Source organism: Arachis hypogaea, chromosome 7, assembly GCF_003086295.3.
Source record: "Arachis hypogaea cultivar Tifrunner chromosome 7, arahy.Tifrunner.gnm2.J5K5, whole genome shotgun sequence".
NCBI classification, from domain to species: Eukaryota; Viridiplantae; Streptophyta; class Magnoliopsida; order Fabales; family Fabaceae; genus Arachis; species Arachis hypogaea.
In genome coordinates, this window is record NC_092042.1 from 4,561,541 (window position 1) to 4,580,144 (window position 18,604).

At 32.1% G+C, this 18,604-nt stretch overlaps 2 protein-coding genes across 4 annotated transcripts; one reads left to right on the forward strand and one right to left on the reverse strand.

Moving 5' to 3' along the window:
* The first annotated feature begins 3,027 nt into the window (after positions 1–3,027).
* Positions 3,028–3,967, forward strand: LOC112701014 (protein-tyrosine-phosphatase MKP1-like). The gene is made up of 2 exons (XM_072198649.1): positions 3,028–3,482; positions 3,595–3,967. The coding sequence occupies exons 1-2, from the start codon at positions 3,028–3,030 to the stop codon at positions 3,965–3,967; spliced, it is 828 nt and encodes a 275-aa protein (XP_072054750.1).
* A 2,197-nt stretch (positions 3,968–6,164) lies between these two features.
* LOC112702112 (pentatricopeptide repeat-containing protein At1g80270, mitochondrial) lies at positions 6,165–8,213 on the reverse strand. 3 transcript variants are annotated; one of them, XM_025753031.3, is made up of 3 exons: positions 7,803–8,213; positions 7,407–7,726; positions 6,165–7,224 (listed from the first exon to the last, which is right to left on the reverse strand). In XM_025753031.3, the coding sequence occupies exons 2-3, from the start codon at positions 7,584–7,586 to the stop codon at positions 6,232–6,234; spliced, it is 1,173 nt and encodes a 390-aa protein (XP_025608816.1). In that variant the 5' UTR covers positions 7,587–7,726; positions 7,803–8,213; the 3' UTR covers positions 6,165–6,231. The 3 variants fall into 3 exon arrangements, with proteins under 3 accessions (XP_025608816.1, XP_025608815.1, XP_025608814.1); XM_025753030.3 differs by having other exon boundaries at positions 7,407–7,620; positions 7,803–8,138; XM_025753029.3 differs by having other exon boundaries at positions 7,407–7,698; positions 7,803–8,137.
* Between the last annotated feature and the right edge of the window lie 10,391 nt (positions 8,214–18,604).

An 18,604-nucleotide genomic window follows, 5' to 3' on the forward strand; every position in this document is an offset into this window, starting at 1 on the left:
AAACAGTGGGTGTAGATTTACTACACATACGTTGCATGTATAAATCGAAATAATCTAATTAGATTTACTAGGTAATGTTGCATTTACATATAAATCAAAATAATCTCATTAGATTTACTAGGTATACATATAATTCGAACATGGCTGTTTCGATTTATGTACAAACATAAATCTAGCCTATCGATTTATATAGAAATCTGCTATGGTGATTCATGTAACGTTATTCATTTTGGGTGATTTGTGTTATATTGAATGGAACTTGGTTTAATAACGTGAATTACCAAATTTAAAATTATAATAAATCAGTATAATTTATATTTATATCACATAAAAATTGATATTTTTTTTATTTGACAAACAAATAAATTTAAAAAATATATTATTCTATTTTTTTTTTGTTTATAATACCTTTCAATTTGACAGACTAAATACTAATTTATTACAAATTCAAATTTCACTCATTATATCATCCAATCTCTGCAATCCGCCCAAAGGCAAAAGGACTTGGCAAGGACCTAGGAGATGCTTTGAACTTATATCGGATTGCAACAAGTTGCCAAATACGACTTGGTCCAATATAATTTGGATCCCTAACTAATTTTAGGTAGTTTAGTTATTAGTTCATTAATTTGTTTAAGTATAGGAGTTTAAATATTATCTTGTACATGTTGTAACTTATTAATCAACGACAAATAACAAATTTTTAAATAAAATTTTAATTCACGATGTATTAATCTTTAGTTTGTCGAGTTAAAAAATATTATAAAAAATTAATCCTCTAATCTGATACTCAACTCGATTTAAAGAATAAATTTATAACTATCTACTAATAAAAATATTCACACACTAAGTAAAACTTAATTTTCTACAATAAAAATAATTACTTCGTTAAGGGCAATAATTTTTTTAATTCAAATTCATGCACCTCTATTCCCTCGAGATAACACTTGAGAACATGAGTATTGGTTATATATTAATAGAAAATTTATTAATCTCCTTAAAATAAATTAGTAATCATTCCAATAAATTTTTAATTGAAATAGTATTTGATGCTGATTAAATAAACTTAAATTTTTTGTTACAGTAAACTTAAAATTCTTGCTATAATAAACTCACCAGTGTCGTGAGTGTATAGTACAATAGAATAAATGGAGCACCATCGAGTTAAAGGGATGTAATGTTGTTTCAATATACGCAGGGGCGGAGCTAGAAAAAATATTAGAGGGGGGCTAAAATTATTTACACAATAAAATAATATTAAAATAAAATTTTTAGGGGGGGCTAAACTGAAATTTACATATAATTTACATGTAAAAAATTAAAATTAGGGGGGGCCGTTGCCCCCCTTTCCCAGTATGTAGCTTCGCCCCTGAATATACGCATTGTTAGGAACAGTCACAATCATGCCCACCACCAGATGTTTGAGAAAATGTTAAAGTGAGTAAGAAGCTCGTTTGTTTCAGATATCAAGAGTCATGGTGGAGTAGATACTGGAAATATTTTGCTTGCTTAGATAGATGGCTATTGGGACCCTGAGTTTATTGGCAGTGGTTCAATTCGAGAGTGGGAGTTTCAATGGCCTACCTATTAGTGTTGCAAGTGTAAGGAGTGTTGAAATTAGTCTCACATCAAAGAAAGCATGAAAGAGTGATGAGTTTATAGACCTATTAACTTGACACCTTAAGGTTTTGAGTTGGATGTGGTATCTTCTTATCTTATGTTCTCTCACTTAATTCCTCCTCAAACTCTCCACAGTCGGCCCAACACTGCCCAATACTACCCCTCCTCGCTCCCCCAAGTTGTCACCACATAGGGATTCCATTTCATGAACAGGGACAATGAACTACTGAATGTTTTGTCTTTTTATCACATAATTACTTCCAAGTGCAAATTGATTTTAACATGCTGATTTGTTACGTTCAAAAATATGATTATGATTGGACTGAAAAAACATTTTTTGCAAATCCTTGTTTGGACATAGAACAACATAGTGAGATCAAATTCATAATGAGATCTGATAAATAAATGTCCTACTCCCTCCGTAAGTGAATCGAGAAAATTTTCACGATTCTTCCATATTTGCAGCATTAACTTGCTCCTAATGCTGAAGATATACTAGAGAAATGGAAGAATCGCGACGTTGACGATGCATGCCAAGTTGCACCTCTGCTAGATACAGCGCAGGACTGCCATGGTTATTTATTTTTTAGGCTCTTTTCGTCTTAGAAGGCACAAACATAACACTGATGTTGTGTTTTTCATAATATGAAGCACATAGACATAGTAGAGTTTTGAATGGAAGAGACAATGTTAGGGTGTGTTTGCAATTATTATGCCATTAAAAATTATATGCTCTGATATATATATTTATAACAATGTTGTATTATGCCATTGAAAATTGTAATTATTTTTGAGTAAAAGACATTTTTGTTCCTGACCTTTTTTTCGCGAACATTTTCGTCCTCAAGGAATGGAAATACATTAAAGTCCCTGACTCCTGAAAAACGTTGACATTTATGTCCTTCCGTTGAATTCAGCCGTTTGCACTGGACGGAAAAGGCTGAGCTGGCAGAGGTGGCGCTGAGATGGCACGTAGCGGAGGCCAGGTGGCATGGAGCATTTCGTAACAAGACATATAAGTCTATGGAGACGAAAACGACGCCGTTTTGTCTCCTCCCCCAATCTTTCAAATTTCTCTGCCCTTCTCTTCTTCCTTCGTCCTTTTTCCCTTCCATTCTTCTTCCCCAGCCCCTGCCTCCATCACTGCCGCACAGCCGCGCCTCCGTCAGCCACCATCAACGCCGGCAACCTCCTCCTTTCTCTCGCACCGGCACCGCTTCCAGCAATAACCCATCTGGTGAGGCGGATCCAAATTCCTGCGGTGGAGACCCTGTCACCGGCCAGAATCGCAAGTTCTGTCCGCCACCACTTACGCCGCGATCGCAACAGAGTTCCAAGTCCCAGTCGAGCTCTGATGACATTGGGTAGTGGTTGCCCCCACAGCCGCCGTTGATCCCCGGTGGCGGCATGAGAGGTAACCCTAGTGAAAGGTTGAAACTTGATCTCTCCTCAATTCAAATGAACAATGATAGGAATTGTAATAATGACAGCAATAGTAGTGGTAATAATAATAGTTGTAACAATAATGGTGTTAGTGGACTCTTGAAGAGGGATAGAATTGCATTTTTTGATAAGGAGTGTTCAAAAGTTGCTGAACATGTTTACCTTGGTGGTGATGTTGTTGCTAAGAATAGGGATATATTGAAACAGAATGGGATCACTCATATCTTGAACTGTGTTGGTTTTGTGTGCCCTGAGTATTTTAAGGCTGATTTTGTGTATAGAACATTGTGGCTTCAGGATAGTCCTTCAGAGGATATTACTAGTATCTTGTATGATGTGTTTGATTACTTTGAGGATGTTAGGGGACAAGGTGGTAGGGTGTTTGTGCACTGTTGTCAAGGTGTGTCTAGGTCTACTTCGTTGGTGATTGCATACCTCATGTGGAGGGAAGGACAGAGCTTTGATGATGCTTTTTAGTTGGTGAAGGCTGCAAGGGGTATTGCCGATCTGAATATGGGGTTTGCTTGCCAGTTATTGCAGTGCCAAAAGAGGGTGCATGCAGTTGTTGCAGTGCCAAAAGATGGAAAGGGATGCCAGAGGTGTTGTTGGTCAGATTATTCGCTATGAGAAAGCGAAAGGACCCGTTAAAGTGATTAGGGAAGCTCATGAACCTGCTGACTTCTGGGAAGTTTTCCCAAGGTTCTTGCCTTTGATGGATAAATCTTACAATAAAGTAGAAAGTTTCAAATCAAGTGCTAAGGTTCGGCCTGGTGAGAGGAAAGTGGGCTCCTATGATGTTGATTATGAAGTTTTTCAAAAAGCTATTGTTGGAGGTTTTGTGCCACCATTTTCATCATTAGAGGATGAACATAAAACCCATCTTCCTGCAAGAGAGAGTAGTTAGAGTGCCTTAAGGCGTAAAGTTTCCTTTTCTCATATGAAGGAGATTGTCACAGTCCCTAAGTCATCTCTTCCAAGGGTTTATTCCGATTCTATGTTGTGTATTCATTCAACAAAAACTTCATCTCCATCCTTATCATCTATATCATCATCTTCTCTCTCGTATATTTCTCCAGATTCTGTTTCTTCGCCCTCGTATATCTCACCTTGAAAGGAGGGTGAGAAGAGAGAGAGATTAATGGGAGTAAGGGAGTGAAAAAGGGAAGAAGACGCCAAAAGAGAAGAAGGAGGAGGTTGCCGGCGTTGATGGTGGCTGACGGAGGCGCATCTGTGCGGCAGTGATGGAGGCAGGGGCTGAGGAAGAAGAAAAGGGAAGAGAAATTTGAAAGATTGGGAGAGGAGACGAAACGGCGTCGTTTTCGTCTCCAGGGACTTATATGTCCTATTACGAAATGCTACATGCAACCTGGCCTCCGTTAAGTGCACCTCAGCGCCACATCTGCCAGCTTAGCCTTTTCCGTCCAATGCAAACGGCTGAATTCAACGGAAGGACATAAATATCCACGTTTTTCAGGGATCAGGGGCTTTAATGTATTTTTCATTGTTTGAGGACGAAAATATCCACACAAAAAAAGATCAGGAACGAAAATGTCCTTTACTCTTATTTTTTTCTATTCCCTCAATCCCTTTTCCCTATCTTCCATTTTTTTAATGGTGACATTTGAAAGAAATGTACACTAGAGGAAAAAAATAAATATACAAGATTAGAATTTAAAGAAAACAAATACTAATCGCACATAAAAAAAATCAGTTATCTATATTTATATATTTATATATATTAATTTACATGTTTCTTTTAACTAAATAATCAGCTATTAAAATAATCAAACATATCACAGTGAAATATAAAACTTACAATAGATAAAAAATCAAACTTGCTTAAATCTAGTAGTCTAGTAGATATCAAATACGTATTTTTATACGTAATAATTAATTAGTGACTGATTTGTGTATATTTAATATGATTTTTTAAGTATAAGATTATAAAAATGAATATGATGTTAAGATCTATTAGTTAACCAATTACAGAAATAAATTAAAGAAATGTCGTGTGTGTGGTTGTATCTCTTTTGTGCCAAAGAATTTTGCTACATGTGGGCATAAAAAAAAAGACTATGAAAATAGAATTGTTGATTGTATGTTGGCTAAAAATGGTTAGTTATTTAAACTTTTTAATTAGAAATTATTTCTTTTCTTTTTTTTTTTAAATTGTTTGTTATCACAATTCTCTACTAACATGTTTTTCATTTTTACAGGTTTTTGAAACATTATTTTTTATGTTGTATTCTATTGCTTCTGAGAAAACCAATCAGTGAGATAATTGTTTAAGAAATTTGAGAATACTTTATGCTTTAGAAAGAGGTTTATTAACAAGATTCCTATTGCCAAAATCTCAGATCATTTGTATCAAAACTGGTTATATAGTAGTTAAGATTAGGAACAATAATCCAGAGCATAACATGTTGAACTTGAATTGAATAGTAAATCACTGAAAGAGCTGTAAAAAATTTTTGGAATTAAAATAAAGAGATATGTGTAATCAGAAAAAGACTACAAGCTCAATAACTTACATGTGTTGATGTAGTTTATTTGTTGTTACTTGTTAGCAAATGGGTCAATAATATTTCTTATTTTAAAAAGAAACAATAGGTATCGTTTCAGAATAATTGTCTCTTTTATTTTTAGTTTTATTAACAATTTAATGTTTGTATCTGATACATTAAATTGGAAGTAAAACGTAGAATTTAGCAAACATAGGTTAAAGTTATCAATTAAAAAATATTAAAAATAAACTTTAATTTCTAATATATTTATTTTATATTATCAAAATAAAAAATTAAAAAATTTGTATTAGTAATAATCTTAAGATATATATGTATATATAAACTAAATCCTAACGCCTAAAGTAAAAAGAATAATTATTTTAATATATATATATATATATATATATATGAAAAAGTATTTCTAGTTTTTCTTGTTGGTAAATAGTCAATAAGAAAATATGGAAGAATTCTCTTTATAAAAATCACGCACCTATATAAATCTACGGTTGGTCGAGTGGTGACAAAATTAGTATGAGGATGTTGGGTTTAAATCTTATAATAATTAAAAAAAATGAAAAAAAAAGGGGTGCAAGCAAGTTGAATAATAATAATAAAGCACATACAAATTTAATAATAATTAAAAAACTTGAATCTGTTAATTTCCTCAATTTCGTACATTAAAAATACGCAAATCTAATGTTTCAATCTTATGAAAAGGATCAACTTGAACCAACAAACGCCGAAGAACTGGGTTGAGAACTATGTTATCGGCTTTCATCATGCCCCTCATTCCATGTGCCGGAAGCTTCGCAATTAAATAAGCCTGTAGTAGAACTTCGTATTGCCTCGAATTAAACTTGTAGCCCACTTCTTTCATTTTCTGCCAAATCATCTTTGTACTATGGATATCACCTCTATTGGCATAATGCTCCATAATAGCAGTATAAGAATTGATATATGGTTTCTCCTTGTTCAGCAGGACTGCCTCCTGTAAAACGGTTTCTGCCTTCTCAACTTCCCCTGCTTTGATATAAAGTTTAACTAGGTCGTCCCATGTTAATGGGCCTATTTGGATCCCATTGTCTGTCATTCGCATAACTAGATCGTTGCCCTTTTTTACCATCTTATTATTTGCATAAATCTTCAGCATAAGTGAGTAGTTTTTGAGTTGAAGCAGCCCTCTCTTTGACATAAACTCAAAAGCCGCCTCTGCTTCATCAATTTTATTCAATTCAGCAAAAGACTCAATTGCAGCAAGACACACTTCCCTTTGAGGGCAAGCTTGACAAAGCTCCCAAATTCTTCTCACTTCATCTATATCACCCAATTTCGCATAAGACAGAAGTAAATACCTACCAACCCGAGGATTCTTTTGTAGGTCTTCACCTTCCATCTTCTTCAATAAATCTTTGGCATCTTCTTTTAACCCAACGGTTATATAGTGTTCAACTAAAACTGCATTTCTTTTGGCCTGAGCGCCACGAATTGATAAAAGAACTCCAGTAAATTTCCGTTTAGAAGGTTCTGGATAACCCTCAAAGTACATCTCTAATTCATATAGCTCATGATTAGACAATTTAGCAATCAAACTGATATAGTTAGGAAGATATCTCTGCCTAAATTCAGGCAGACTTTTTGCTTCTACCAACTTCTCAATCTACACAAAACCAACCATAAAAAGATTAATGAAAGCACACACGGTAAGACATTATTCATGTAAAAATGAAAAACAAAATATTTACAATTAGCTATAAATCAGTAGAATAAACATACAAAAAGCCAAAGTTAACATGTGAACACAATTACAACAAATAACTGATGAGAAATTAATTTAATTACCAGTTCAGCTTTACACTTAGGGTTGTGAGGGTTAAGGTTAATCTTGCGCCATGCCCGTGAGATATTTTGTCTGATTTTTTCTTTCCTTTCTTCATCAAAGTTATCCATAAGCACATCAAGAAGTTCTTCTTTCTCTGGAAACTCGCAGTGTGATTCCTCTAAACCATCCTGATCTATCATGCAATTGGCATCACCTTGCGAAGAAAGTTCGCGCCTACTCACAGCGGATTTCAGGGAGGCATGCCCGGAATGGTAAAACGTATTCGGCAACAAAAAACGATCATAGGCCCTTCTAGAAGACTCCAAAGTACCAGAATTGACTACGTTGCAATCGCAATAATTTTTTTTATAGCTGAGTGAAAGAAAGAGAAAGGAGACGATTAGGGTTAGGTTTACCTGAGAAGAAGAGAAGCTCGACCACGAAGAGACCACATATTTGAAGGTGACGGAGAAAGATCGCCGCTGGAATCTTTGGACTCGTCGAGACGGCGGAGTGTTAGGGCGGCATCGTTATAAGAGAAAGAGTCCGTCGAAGAGAGAATCTGGAAGATTCGGGTGATGAGTGGGTCGCACGTGTTGAACCAGTCCTTGATGGAGGATGCGACGCCGTTTTGGTTTATTTTTCTAAAAACGGTGTGTCAGTTATGACTTATGAGAAGAGGACGATGAAGAAGAAGAAAAGGAAAAAGGAATACGGCGCGGTTTGGATGCGGTAACACTGAACAAAACCCTTTAAAAAATATATTCTTCTATTTTTTTATAATATTTTTTAATTTGATAAATCAAAGACAAATTGAGTGTTGTTGTAAAATAAAGATATATGAAATAAAGACGTATAAATAGAAGACTCTAGTATTAAAATAATTAGCTCAATAATAATTTATATATATATATATATATATAATAGTATTATATGTTGTAATGTATATATATATATACAAAGATAGAAATGAGTATTAAAAATAAAGAGAGAGAGAATCGCATTTGTTTATTGTTACTATCTCAATATAACAAAGATGGTTAATATTGCTATTAATATTATATGTAAAGATTAATAGAAAATAGAATTTAAAATACTTATAAAATAAAAGAAGAGAAAGAATTTTAATAGTAATATAAGAAGAAGGGTATTTGATTACAACATAAAAAAGAATCGATTTCTTATTATTTGGTTGTGTGTAGTAAGAGAAAAGTAAATAAGTACTTTATAGTAAGAAAGAGAGAGAGGGAATATATTAGTTTTATTATTGCTGTGTGTATGTTACGAGAGGATTCATCCTCTATTTATACATATAAATATTCAACCATTCAACCTTTCATTAACTCTCTATTTGCCTTGAAAGACCATTCCTTCAGTATGGGAATAGTTAGCCGCCCAATCTCATAAATGGGCATTCAATTTGTTTCTATCACAACACTCCCCCTTGGATGACCATTTAGGATTATTGTCTCGTTAAAACCTTACTAAAGAAAAACCCAGTGGGAAAAAACCTTAGTGAAGGAAAAAAGAGTACAATATCCTTTGTGATAAGGACTGCCTCATTAAAAACCTTGTCAAGAAAAACCCAATGGAAAAAAAACCTGACCAAGGAAAAAAGAGTACAGTCTCCCTATCTTGTCGACATCATTTAATGTCTCGAAATCGACGCATCCCAATCTCATGTACCAATCTTTCAAAGGAGGATTTTGGGAGTGACTTTGTAAATAAATCTGCCAGATTGTCGCTTGAGCGGATCTGTTGGACATCAATCGTCCCTTGATTTTGAAGATCATGAGTGAAGAAGAATTTAGGAGAAATATGCTTTGTTCTATCACCTTTGATGTATCCACCCTTAAGTTGAGCAATGCATGCTGTATTATCTTCAAACAGGACGGTTGGAGCTATATTATGATCAATCAGTCCACATGATGACAGAATATATTGAATCAGACTCCTCAGCCAAAAACACTCGCGACTAGCTTCATGAATCGCCAGTATTTCAGCATGATTAGAGGATGTTGCAGCAATCGTCTGTTTCGTGGACCTCCAAGATATAGCTGTACCACCATATGTGAACAGGTATCCTGTTTGAGATCTCCCTTTATGTGGATCAGACAAGTATCCAGCATCTGCATAGCCAACTAGTTGTGACTTGGATCCATAGGGATAAAGCAATCCCATATCAACCGTCCCATGAAGATATCGAAAAATTTGTTTGATTCCACTCCAATGTCTTCTGGTTGGAGAGGAACTATATCTTGCTAGTAAATTCACAGCAAATGATATATCGAGTCGCGTATTATTAGCAAGATACATTAGTGCCCCAATAGCACTAAGATATGGTACTTCAGGACCAAGGATATCCTCATTTTCTTCTTTAGGACGGAATTGATCCTTTTTCACATCCAAAGATCTTACGATCATTGGGGTACTTAATGGATGTGACTTATACATATAAAATCTCTTCAATATTTTTTCTGTGTATGTTGTTTTATGAATAAAGATCCCGTCTTTTATATGCTCGATCTGCAGGCCGAGACAAAATTTAGTCTTTCCAAGATCTTTCATCTCAAACTCTTCTTTTAGAGTTTTTATAATTGTTGGAATCTCTTCAGGAGTCCCAATGATATTTAAATCATCAACGTACACCGCAATTATAATGAACTCAGATGTAGTTTTCTTTATGAAAACACATGGGCAAATATCATCATTCTTAAATCCATTTTTGGCCAGATACTCAGTAAGACGATTATACCACAATCGTCCAGATTGCTTTAGACCATATAAAGATCTTTGCAATTTAACTGAGTATAACCCTTGCGAATATTCATTGGATGGTTTAGATATCTTTAATCCTTCAGGGACTTTCATATAGATATCCCGATCTAATGAGCCGTATAAATAGGCTGTTACCACATCCATTAAATGCATATGCAGTTTATGATATGCAGATAAGCTGACCAAATAACGCAAAGTTATCGCATCCACTACAGGGGAATACGTTTCTTCATAATCTATACCGGGCCTTTGTGAAAAACCTTGTGCCACAAGTCGGGCTTTGTAGCGCACGACTTCATTTTTCTCATTTCGTTTTCTCATAAATACCCATTTGTATCCAACAGGTTTTACATCTGCATGTGTACGGACTTCAGGTCCAAAGACTTCACGTTTTGCGAGTGAGTCTAATTCAGCCTTCATGGCTGCTTCCCATTTTGGCCAATCATTTCTTTGTCGACATTCTTCAACTGATCTTGGCTCAAGATCTTTATTTTCATGCATGATATTCAATGCCACATTATATGCAAATATTTCATTGACAATTGTCTTATTTCGGTCCCATTTCTCTCCTGTAAAGACATAATTTATTGAGATCTCGTCATTTTCACAATTTTCAGGTACCTGAACGTCTTCTGGCGTTAACATTATATCAGAATTTTGGACAACTGCAGGTGTCTCTACTATGTCTTTTTCAATAGGAATATTATTTACCTCTTTTCTCTTTCGAGAATTTTTGTCTTTGGAACCAACAGGCCTGCCACGCTTCTGGCGTGAATTTGCTTCAGTGGCTACATGTCCTACTGGGACATTAATTCGAATGGGGGCATTTTCCGCTGGTATATAAGATTTGGTAATCCTCTTTGTATCGGAAAATGCATCAGGCAATTCATTTGTTACTCTTTGCAAATGTATAATCTTTTGAACTTCCAGTTCACATTGCCCTGATCGAGGATCTAAATGCATCAACGATGATGCATTCCAGTTAAATTCCTTTTCAGGAAGCTTATTCTCTCCCCCTAATGTTGGAAATTTTGATTCATCAAAATGACAATCCGCAAACCGGGCTTTAAATACATCTCCAGTTTGTATCTCAAGATACCTCACTATAGAGGGAGAATCATCTCCAACATATATTCCCAATTTTCTTTGGGGTCCCATTTTGGTGCGATTAGGTGGTGCAATGGGAACATATATCGCACACCCAAATATTCTTAAATGGAAAACATTTGGCCGCTGGCCAAAAGCTAATTGCATAGGAGAGAACTGATGATAACTCTTTGGCCTCAAACGAATAAGTGCTGCGGCATGTAAAACAGCATGCCCCCAAACCGAGGTTGGGAGATTTGTTCTCATAAGTAAGGGTCTAGCAATTAATTGGAGTCGTTTAATAAGTGACTCTGCTAACCCATTTTGTGTGTGAACATAAGCTATTGGATGTTCAACACTTATTCCATTAGCCATACAATAAGCATCAAAAGCTTGGGAAGTAAATTCACCAGCATTATCAAGACGAATTGCTTTGATTGGATTTTCTGGAAATTGTGCTTTTAATCGAATAATTTGAGCCAGTAATCTCACAAACGCCAGGTTGCGAGAGGATAATAAGCACACATGTGACCATCTCGAAGATGCGTCTATCAGGACCATAAAATATCTAAAAGATCCACATGGTGGATGAATAGGTTCACATATATCACCTTGAATCCTTTCTAGGAATTCAGGGAACTCAAATCCAATCTTTACTGGTGATGGCTTTAAAATTAACTTTCCCTGAGAACATGCAGCACAACAAAATTCACCAGTTTTAAGAATCTTCTGGTTCTTTAGTGAATGTCCATGAGAGTTTTCAATAATTCTCCTCATCATGGTTGTTCCCGGATGACCCAATCGGTCGTGCCAAGTTATGAATTCATTTGGGCTAGTAAACTTCTGGTTTACAGTGGCATGTGATTCAATTGCACTAATCTTGGTATAATACAACCCAGATGAAAGTGAGGGTAATTTTTCTAATATAACTTTCTTATTTGAATCATGAGTTGTGATACATAAATACTCATGATCTTCCTCATTCATTGTCTCAACATGATATCCATTTCGGCGAATATCTTTGAAACTCAACAAGTTCCTCAGAGACTTGGTAGATAATAGTGCATTATTTATTATAAATTTTGTTCCTCCAGGAAACAAAATTATAGCTCTTCCGGAGCCTTCAATCACATTGCCTGAGCCAATAATAGTATTAACATATTCCTCTTTTGGCACAAGATGGGTAAAATATATATCACTTTTGAGAATAGTGTGCGAACTTGCACTATCCGCAAGGCATACATCTTCATTACATATCCTTGCCATTTTCTTCAAAAACAAATAATAATAAAATGAGTAGTATGCACAGTTAAATTGAATACTTGATCAGAATTATTTTTCTAAGAAACACTATACATAAAATAATGTCATACACTAAAATTTTATTTTAAAACATAACACATTTAATGATTTCAAAATTCATAAACATTAATATTTCATTATTTATGTACATCACATTTGAAACTTAAATACATAGAAAATAAAACTTAACAATAAGTTCTTTACATTATTTATTTACATAGATACTTCACAATCCCGCATATTAAATTATTCCATCATTGATCAAATGACCAATATTTCCTTCAGGATCCTCAAAGAAATCAGATACATCATAATGAGTGGTGGAGTTTTCAGCCTCATTTGAAACAAAATTTGTTTCCTTTCCTTTGTCGTTCTTTTTCAAAGATGCCTGGTAAAGATCGACTAGGTGCCTTGGGGTACGACAGGTACGAGACCAATGACCCTTTCCACCACAACGGAAATATTTCTCCTCGGTTGATTTATTATGCCCGATATTCCTTTCTTTATCCCACTTCTGGTGAGATCCTCTCTTTTGAACATAATTCTTTTTCCTTCCATAATTTTTCTTGTTATTAAAAGCTTCCATTTACCTTTTCTGGGGTAATGATTTGCCGTATTTACTTCAGGAAATGGGGCGGCACCAGCTGGGCGCACTTCATGATTTTTCAATAACAACTCATTGTTGCGTTCGGCAACAAGAAGGCAAGAAATTAACTCATAATATTTTTTAAACCCTTTCTCTCGATACTACTGCTGCAGGAGCACATTCGAGGCATGGAAGGTTGAGAAAGTTTTCTCCAACATATCATGATCAGTTATTTTTTCCCCACACAATTTCATTCGTGAGGTGATTCGAAACATTGCAGAATTATATTCATTTATAGATTTAAAATCTTGTAAACGCAAATGCGTCCATTCATATCGGGCCTGAGGAATTATCACCATTTTCTAATGATTATACCTTTCTTCAAGGTCTTTCCAAAGATCTGCAGGATCTTTTAATGTAAGATATTCATTTTTCAATCCTTCGTCAAGATGACGACGGAGAAAAATCATGGCTTTAGCTTTATCCTTCTGGGATGCATTATTTTCAGCCTTAATGGTATCTCCAAAATCCATTGAATCAAGATGGATTTCAGCATCTAATATCCATGATAAATAATTGTTTCCAGATATTTCAAGAGCATTGAATTCAAGATAAGAGAGTTTCGACATAATGAAAAATTTGTTACCTGAGTCTTCCTAAAGATTTGATCAGAGTCTCGTGCTGATAACGTGTTGTAAAATAAAGATATATGAAATAAAGATGTATAAATAGAAGACTCTAGTATTAAAATAATTAGCTCAATAATAATTTATATATATATAATAATATTATATGTTGTAATGTATATATATATACAAAGATAGAAATGAGTATTAAAAATAAAGAGAGAGAGAATCACATTTGTTTATTGTTACTATCTCAATATAATAAAGATGGTTAATATTGCTATTAATATTACATGTAAAGAGTAATAGAAAATAGAATTTAAAATACTTATAAAATAAAAGAAGAGAAAGAATTGTAATAGTAATATAAGGAGAAGGGTATTTGATTGCAACATAAAAAGGAATCGATTTCTTATTATTTGGTTGTGTGTAGTAAGAGAAAAATAAATAAGTGCTTTATAGTAAGAAAGAGAGAGAGAGAATATATTAGTTTTATTATTGCTGTGTGTATGTTACGAGAGGATTCATCTTCTATTTATACATATAAATATTTAACCATTCAACCTTTCATTAACTCTCTATTTGCCTTGAAAGACCATTCCTTCAATATGGGAATAGTTAACCGCCCAATCTCATAAATGGCATTTAATTTGTTTCTATCACAACAAGTGTGTGGATTAGTCCAAAATCCACTCATTATATTATCCAATCTCTGTAATCTGCCCAAAAGAGACTTGGTAAGGAGTGAGGAGATGCTTTGGACTTATTTTGGATCGCAATAAATTATCAAATATGATTTGGTCTGATATAATTTTGATTCTTAATTAATTTTAAGTGGTTTGGTTATTAGTTTATTAATTTGTTTAATTAAGTATTAAAAATTTGAATTTTATTTTGTGTATACAATAATTTATTGATTAATGATAAATTTTTAAATAGAATTTTAGTTTATAACGGGTTAATTTTTAGTCTATTAGATCGAAAAATATCATAAAAAATCAATCATTTAATCTATACTCGACCCAATTTGGAGAGCATATTTACAACTAGTTACTAAGAAAAATATTTCACACACCAATTGAGACTTAATCTCTTACATGAGAATGATTACTTTGTTAAGGACGATAATTGTTCGTACGACATACCACGGGAAGATCTCTCACGGTCAACTCTTAGCTTTCTTATAAACTCATCTAAATAATTTTTTAATCCAAATAATTCATTCTGCTCATATACTTGTAAATTTCGGTTAATTAATAAATAATTAACTAATAAATTAATTATTACTCAAAGAGATTAAAAAATTAAATTTTATAATTTGGAAAAGTAAAAGTATTTAGAATATAAATTATAACGCTAATCTTAAAATTTTTTGCCTAAAATTAGACTAATTGGCTAAAACGATTTAACTAGACCCAAATTGAGCCCAATCCCAATTATTAAAGTTTTCCCCCACACTTACCTAAGCTCCAAACATTTCTAATTTCATTGAAAGAGTGAGAGTCTCACCGTGAGAGAGAAAAGAGGAATAAAAACCTAAAATACTATAAGTAGTAAAGTTAGAAGAAAAGTTTCACAATTTGTCTATACTCTTTATAAGTAAAAATAAAATTTACAAAAGACAAGCGTTTTGAGAACAAATAATTAATAAAATACATATGTTAGAATATAGCTACCCAATAATTAGTAATAACCATATTATAAACATCTTAAAAGAACTAAACTTAAGGGAATACAAAAAAAAGTTATAATTTTATTCACATAGGACTTTTTTAAGTAGTTGCCAAGCCTAACTTTAGACTAAGAATCAATATCCCTATTTTAATGATTTTACGAGATATAAAATTCAAAAAATTTAGAGATTCGCTTATCGCTATTGTAAAAAGTAATTGTCATGATGATCCATTATTTTTAACTGTTATCCAAATTTTTTATGAGTCTTAAAAATGAATATACCTCTTAAACTTTTAAATTATATATTAAGACACCCAAAGACAATATTGATAAAAATATGATCCTTTTAAAATAATTTATATAATATATTATAAAATTATAAGAGTAAACTATAATTTTAGGGTCAAAAGAGAATCGTCAAAAGATGAAACTATTATTATTCACGCTAATTTACGAAGATCTTTTGTTCAAACATCTAAAAAACTTCAACATAAAAAACTAATAAAAAATATCCCGCAATAATAGATTTTAAAGGATGTAGTAGTGGAGGAAAAAATAGAAAACGTAGATATCAGAAAAAATTATTAGAAAATGTCCAAACATTAGATTAAGAATGAATATATCACAATCAATTAGAATACCGGATTACTGGAATAAAGAAGAAATTAGTCCTAGGCACTTTATAGATAATTTTGTTATAAACAAGGAAGTTATAAAGATAAATTAAATAATATTAGACCAAATATAGCAACTCCTTTGAAAAGAAATTAATTAGTCACCCACTACCTCTCAAATCTTAAGAATCATAATATAAGAAAAACTTTTTGAGATTGATAAAAATTGGATTAGTAAAAATTCTAATACATAATATAATACAAGACTAAGAAAATGATATTTTACTATATATTCTAAAAAAGAAACCATAGAAATAAGAAAAGAATTGTATAGATACTTACTAGAAAATAAAATCAATTTATACTTTTTAATTGGTTCAAAAATTACTTTCAAGATTTTAAAAAAGAGTTTTGTCCTTTAAATAAGACAACTACTATTTAAAAAACTAGTACAGGATAAATAGTAAAATTCACAAAAAAAACTATAAAACTACAAGTAATCCAAAATTTAGAACTAGATTAGAAGTCACTCTATATAAAAATAGTAAAATAGAAGGAAGTATAGACAAAAAAAATATTAAAAAGATACATTAGCAACTTAACTACATTAATATGGTCTTAGATGTTACAAAAATCAATTAAAAAGATTAGAACATAAACATGATAAAATTAAATCCACAAAAAAGTTTATATATTAGTTTCAAAGTTTTGATGTAATTAAACTAAGAACAAATATGAAAGCTAACTTTGATAAAGTAAAAAAATAAAAAACAGATCATATATATATATATATATATATATATATAGGGACGGATTTATGTGTTCTCACTACAATTTGAAATTTTTTTGAGTAATATATGATAATAATATTTATTTGTCCCCACTAAATTATTAAATTTGACCCTACAATAATTTTTTATTCAATTTTTGATACTTCATAACCAATTTTAAAATTTTATATTAGATGTCATTAGAATGATCAATTATTAATTTAAATAAAATTTATGTTTTTTTTTAGAAATCGACTTAAAAAAGTATTATTTATCTTTTTTTATATTAGTTTTAATTTTTTTTTGTAATAACTGCATTAATTGAAAGAACTTTTTCAACTATGAATTTCAATAAGAGTTGGCTTCTAATTATATGAGAAATAAATTTCTAAATAAGCATTTACACACACACATATATATATAAGAGTAATACTACACATTCAAGTTTTTTTATAAACTAAGTCTAACCAAGTTAAACAATAAGACTTAGAATAATGCTAATCATAATTGATTTTTGTTATCTTAGATTAATTTAGTTGGACTTATTTAACAAAAAAAATACTTAAATGTGTAGTATTATTTTATATAAAAAGAGAAATATTTCGATTGTATTGTTAAAAAAAAAGATTACTCAATTTTTTTAAAATATAAAATCTAAATAATAAAATTTTAAATTATGTGTTATTATTTAAATTATTATTTTAATATTTTAATTTGTAAATTAAATATTTTAAAGACTAATCATATTATATATATAGAAAATAACCACTTATATACATATTGAAATAAAAAATACACATTAAAAATAAATTAAATAATACATGTATTTATATACAAATATATAATGATTAATGAATATTTTAATAGTTAATTTTTATGTATACATAATATTTTTATTATAAAAATTATTATTATATTATATATATTTTGTCCCACTATTAAAATTTTCTGGATCCGTCACTAATATATATATATATATACTAAGTACAATTACAACTAAAAAACTTACATCCCCATAATTGCATTTTTTCTTGCACTAAAACTGAAATTTTTTTCTGCTATAATTTTTCCAACTAAATTTATACAGTCTGGCTTAAAAAGGTTGTGATCCCTGCATCTAATAGTGATGGTTTTTCCTTCTATAGATCCCGCTCCAAAGTTAGCCCTATGCTGCGATTTCGTTGCTTCTTGCTTATAACCAGTCTCATGGCCAGGGCCCTCCATCTCTTGTCTGTTGGTTTGAAATCTTGAAGATGAGACGATCGATTTTGGTGAGATAGTGTGGGTTAGATATTGGTTTAGTATAATGGAAGTTTTTTCCAAGAAATTACTCCCTATTGGAGTAACCTTAGAACTAAGGTGCTCTCCGGTTGAGAGAAAAGAGCGGTAAGAGCCCACGTATTTGGGCTTAGCTAAAACCCCTCTCTCTCTACTTTTGTACACTGTATAAAAATATAAATGGGCCACTTTTTTGGAATTTTGCGTTTTGGTCCACTCCTTGAAAAATTTTTGTACCCATTTTCCAAATTAAAAAAAGAAAGTGTATACTACATTAATAAAACATATTTGACTTAACCAAGTTGGGTTGGTCTAGTGGTTAGCTCACTAGTCCGCTTAAGCAAGTGTTAGAGATTCGAATCCCGCCTGCTGCATGCAGCAACTCATACAAAAATTAGTAAAAGAAATTAATTCTCAAATGTATTCAAAAAGGGAAATGAATGAAAAAGTTAAACTCATTTTAATAATTATATATACGTAATTACTTTACTTTTTATATATAAG

Bases quoted from the DNA above. Each gene is read 5' to 3' on its own strand.
- LOC112702112 (XM_025753029.3), bottom strand. From the start codon at position 7,840: ATGTGGTCTCTTCGTGGTCGAGCTTCTCTTCTTCTCAG. The intron at 7,699-7,802 runs GTAAACCTAACC...GGAGTCTTCTAG, and splicing joins CGAGCTTCTCTTCTTCTCAG to AAGGGCCTATGATCGTTTTT. The intron at 7,225-7,406 runs GTAATTAAATTA...GGTTTTGTGTAG, and splicing joins CTAAGTGTAAAGCTGAACTG to ATTGAGAAGTTGGTAGAAGC.
- LOC112701014 (XM_072198649.1), top strand. From the start codon at position 3,028: ATGAGAGGTAACCCTAGTGAAAGGTTGAAACTTGATCTCTCCTCAATT. The intron at 3,483-3,594 runs GTTGGTGATTGC...TTTGCTTGCCAG, and splicing joins GGTGTGTCTAGGTCTACTTC to TTATTGCAGTGCCAAAAGAG.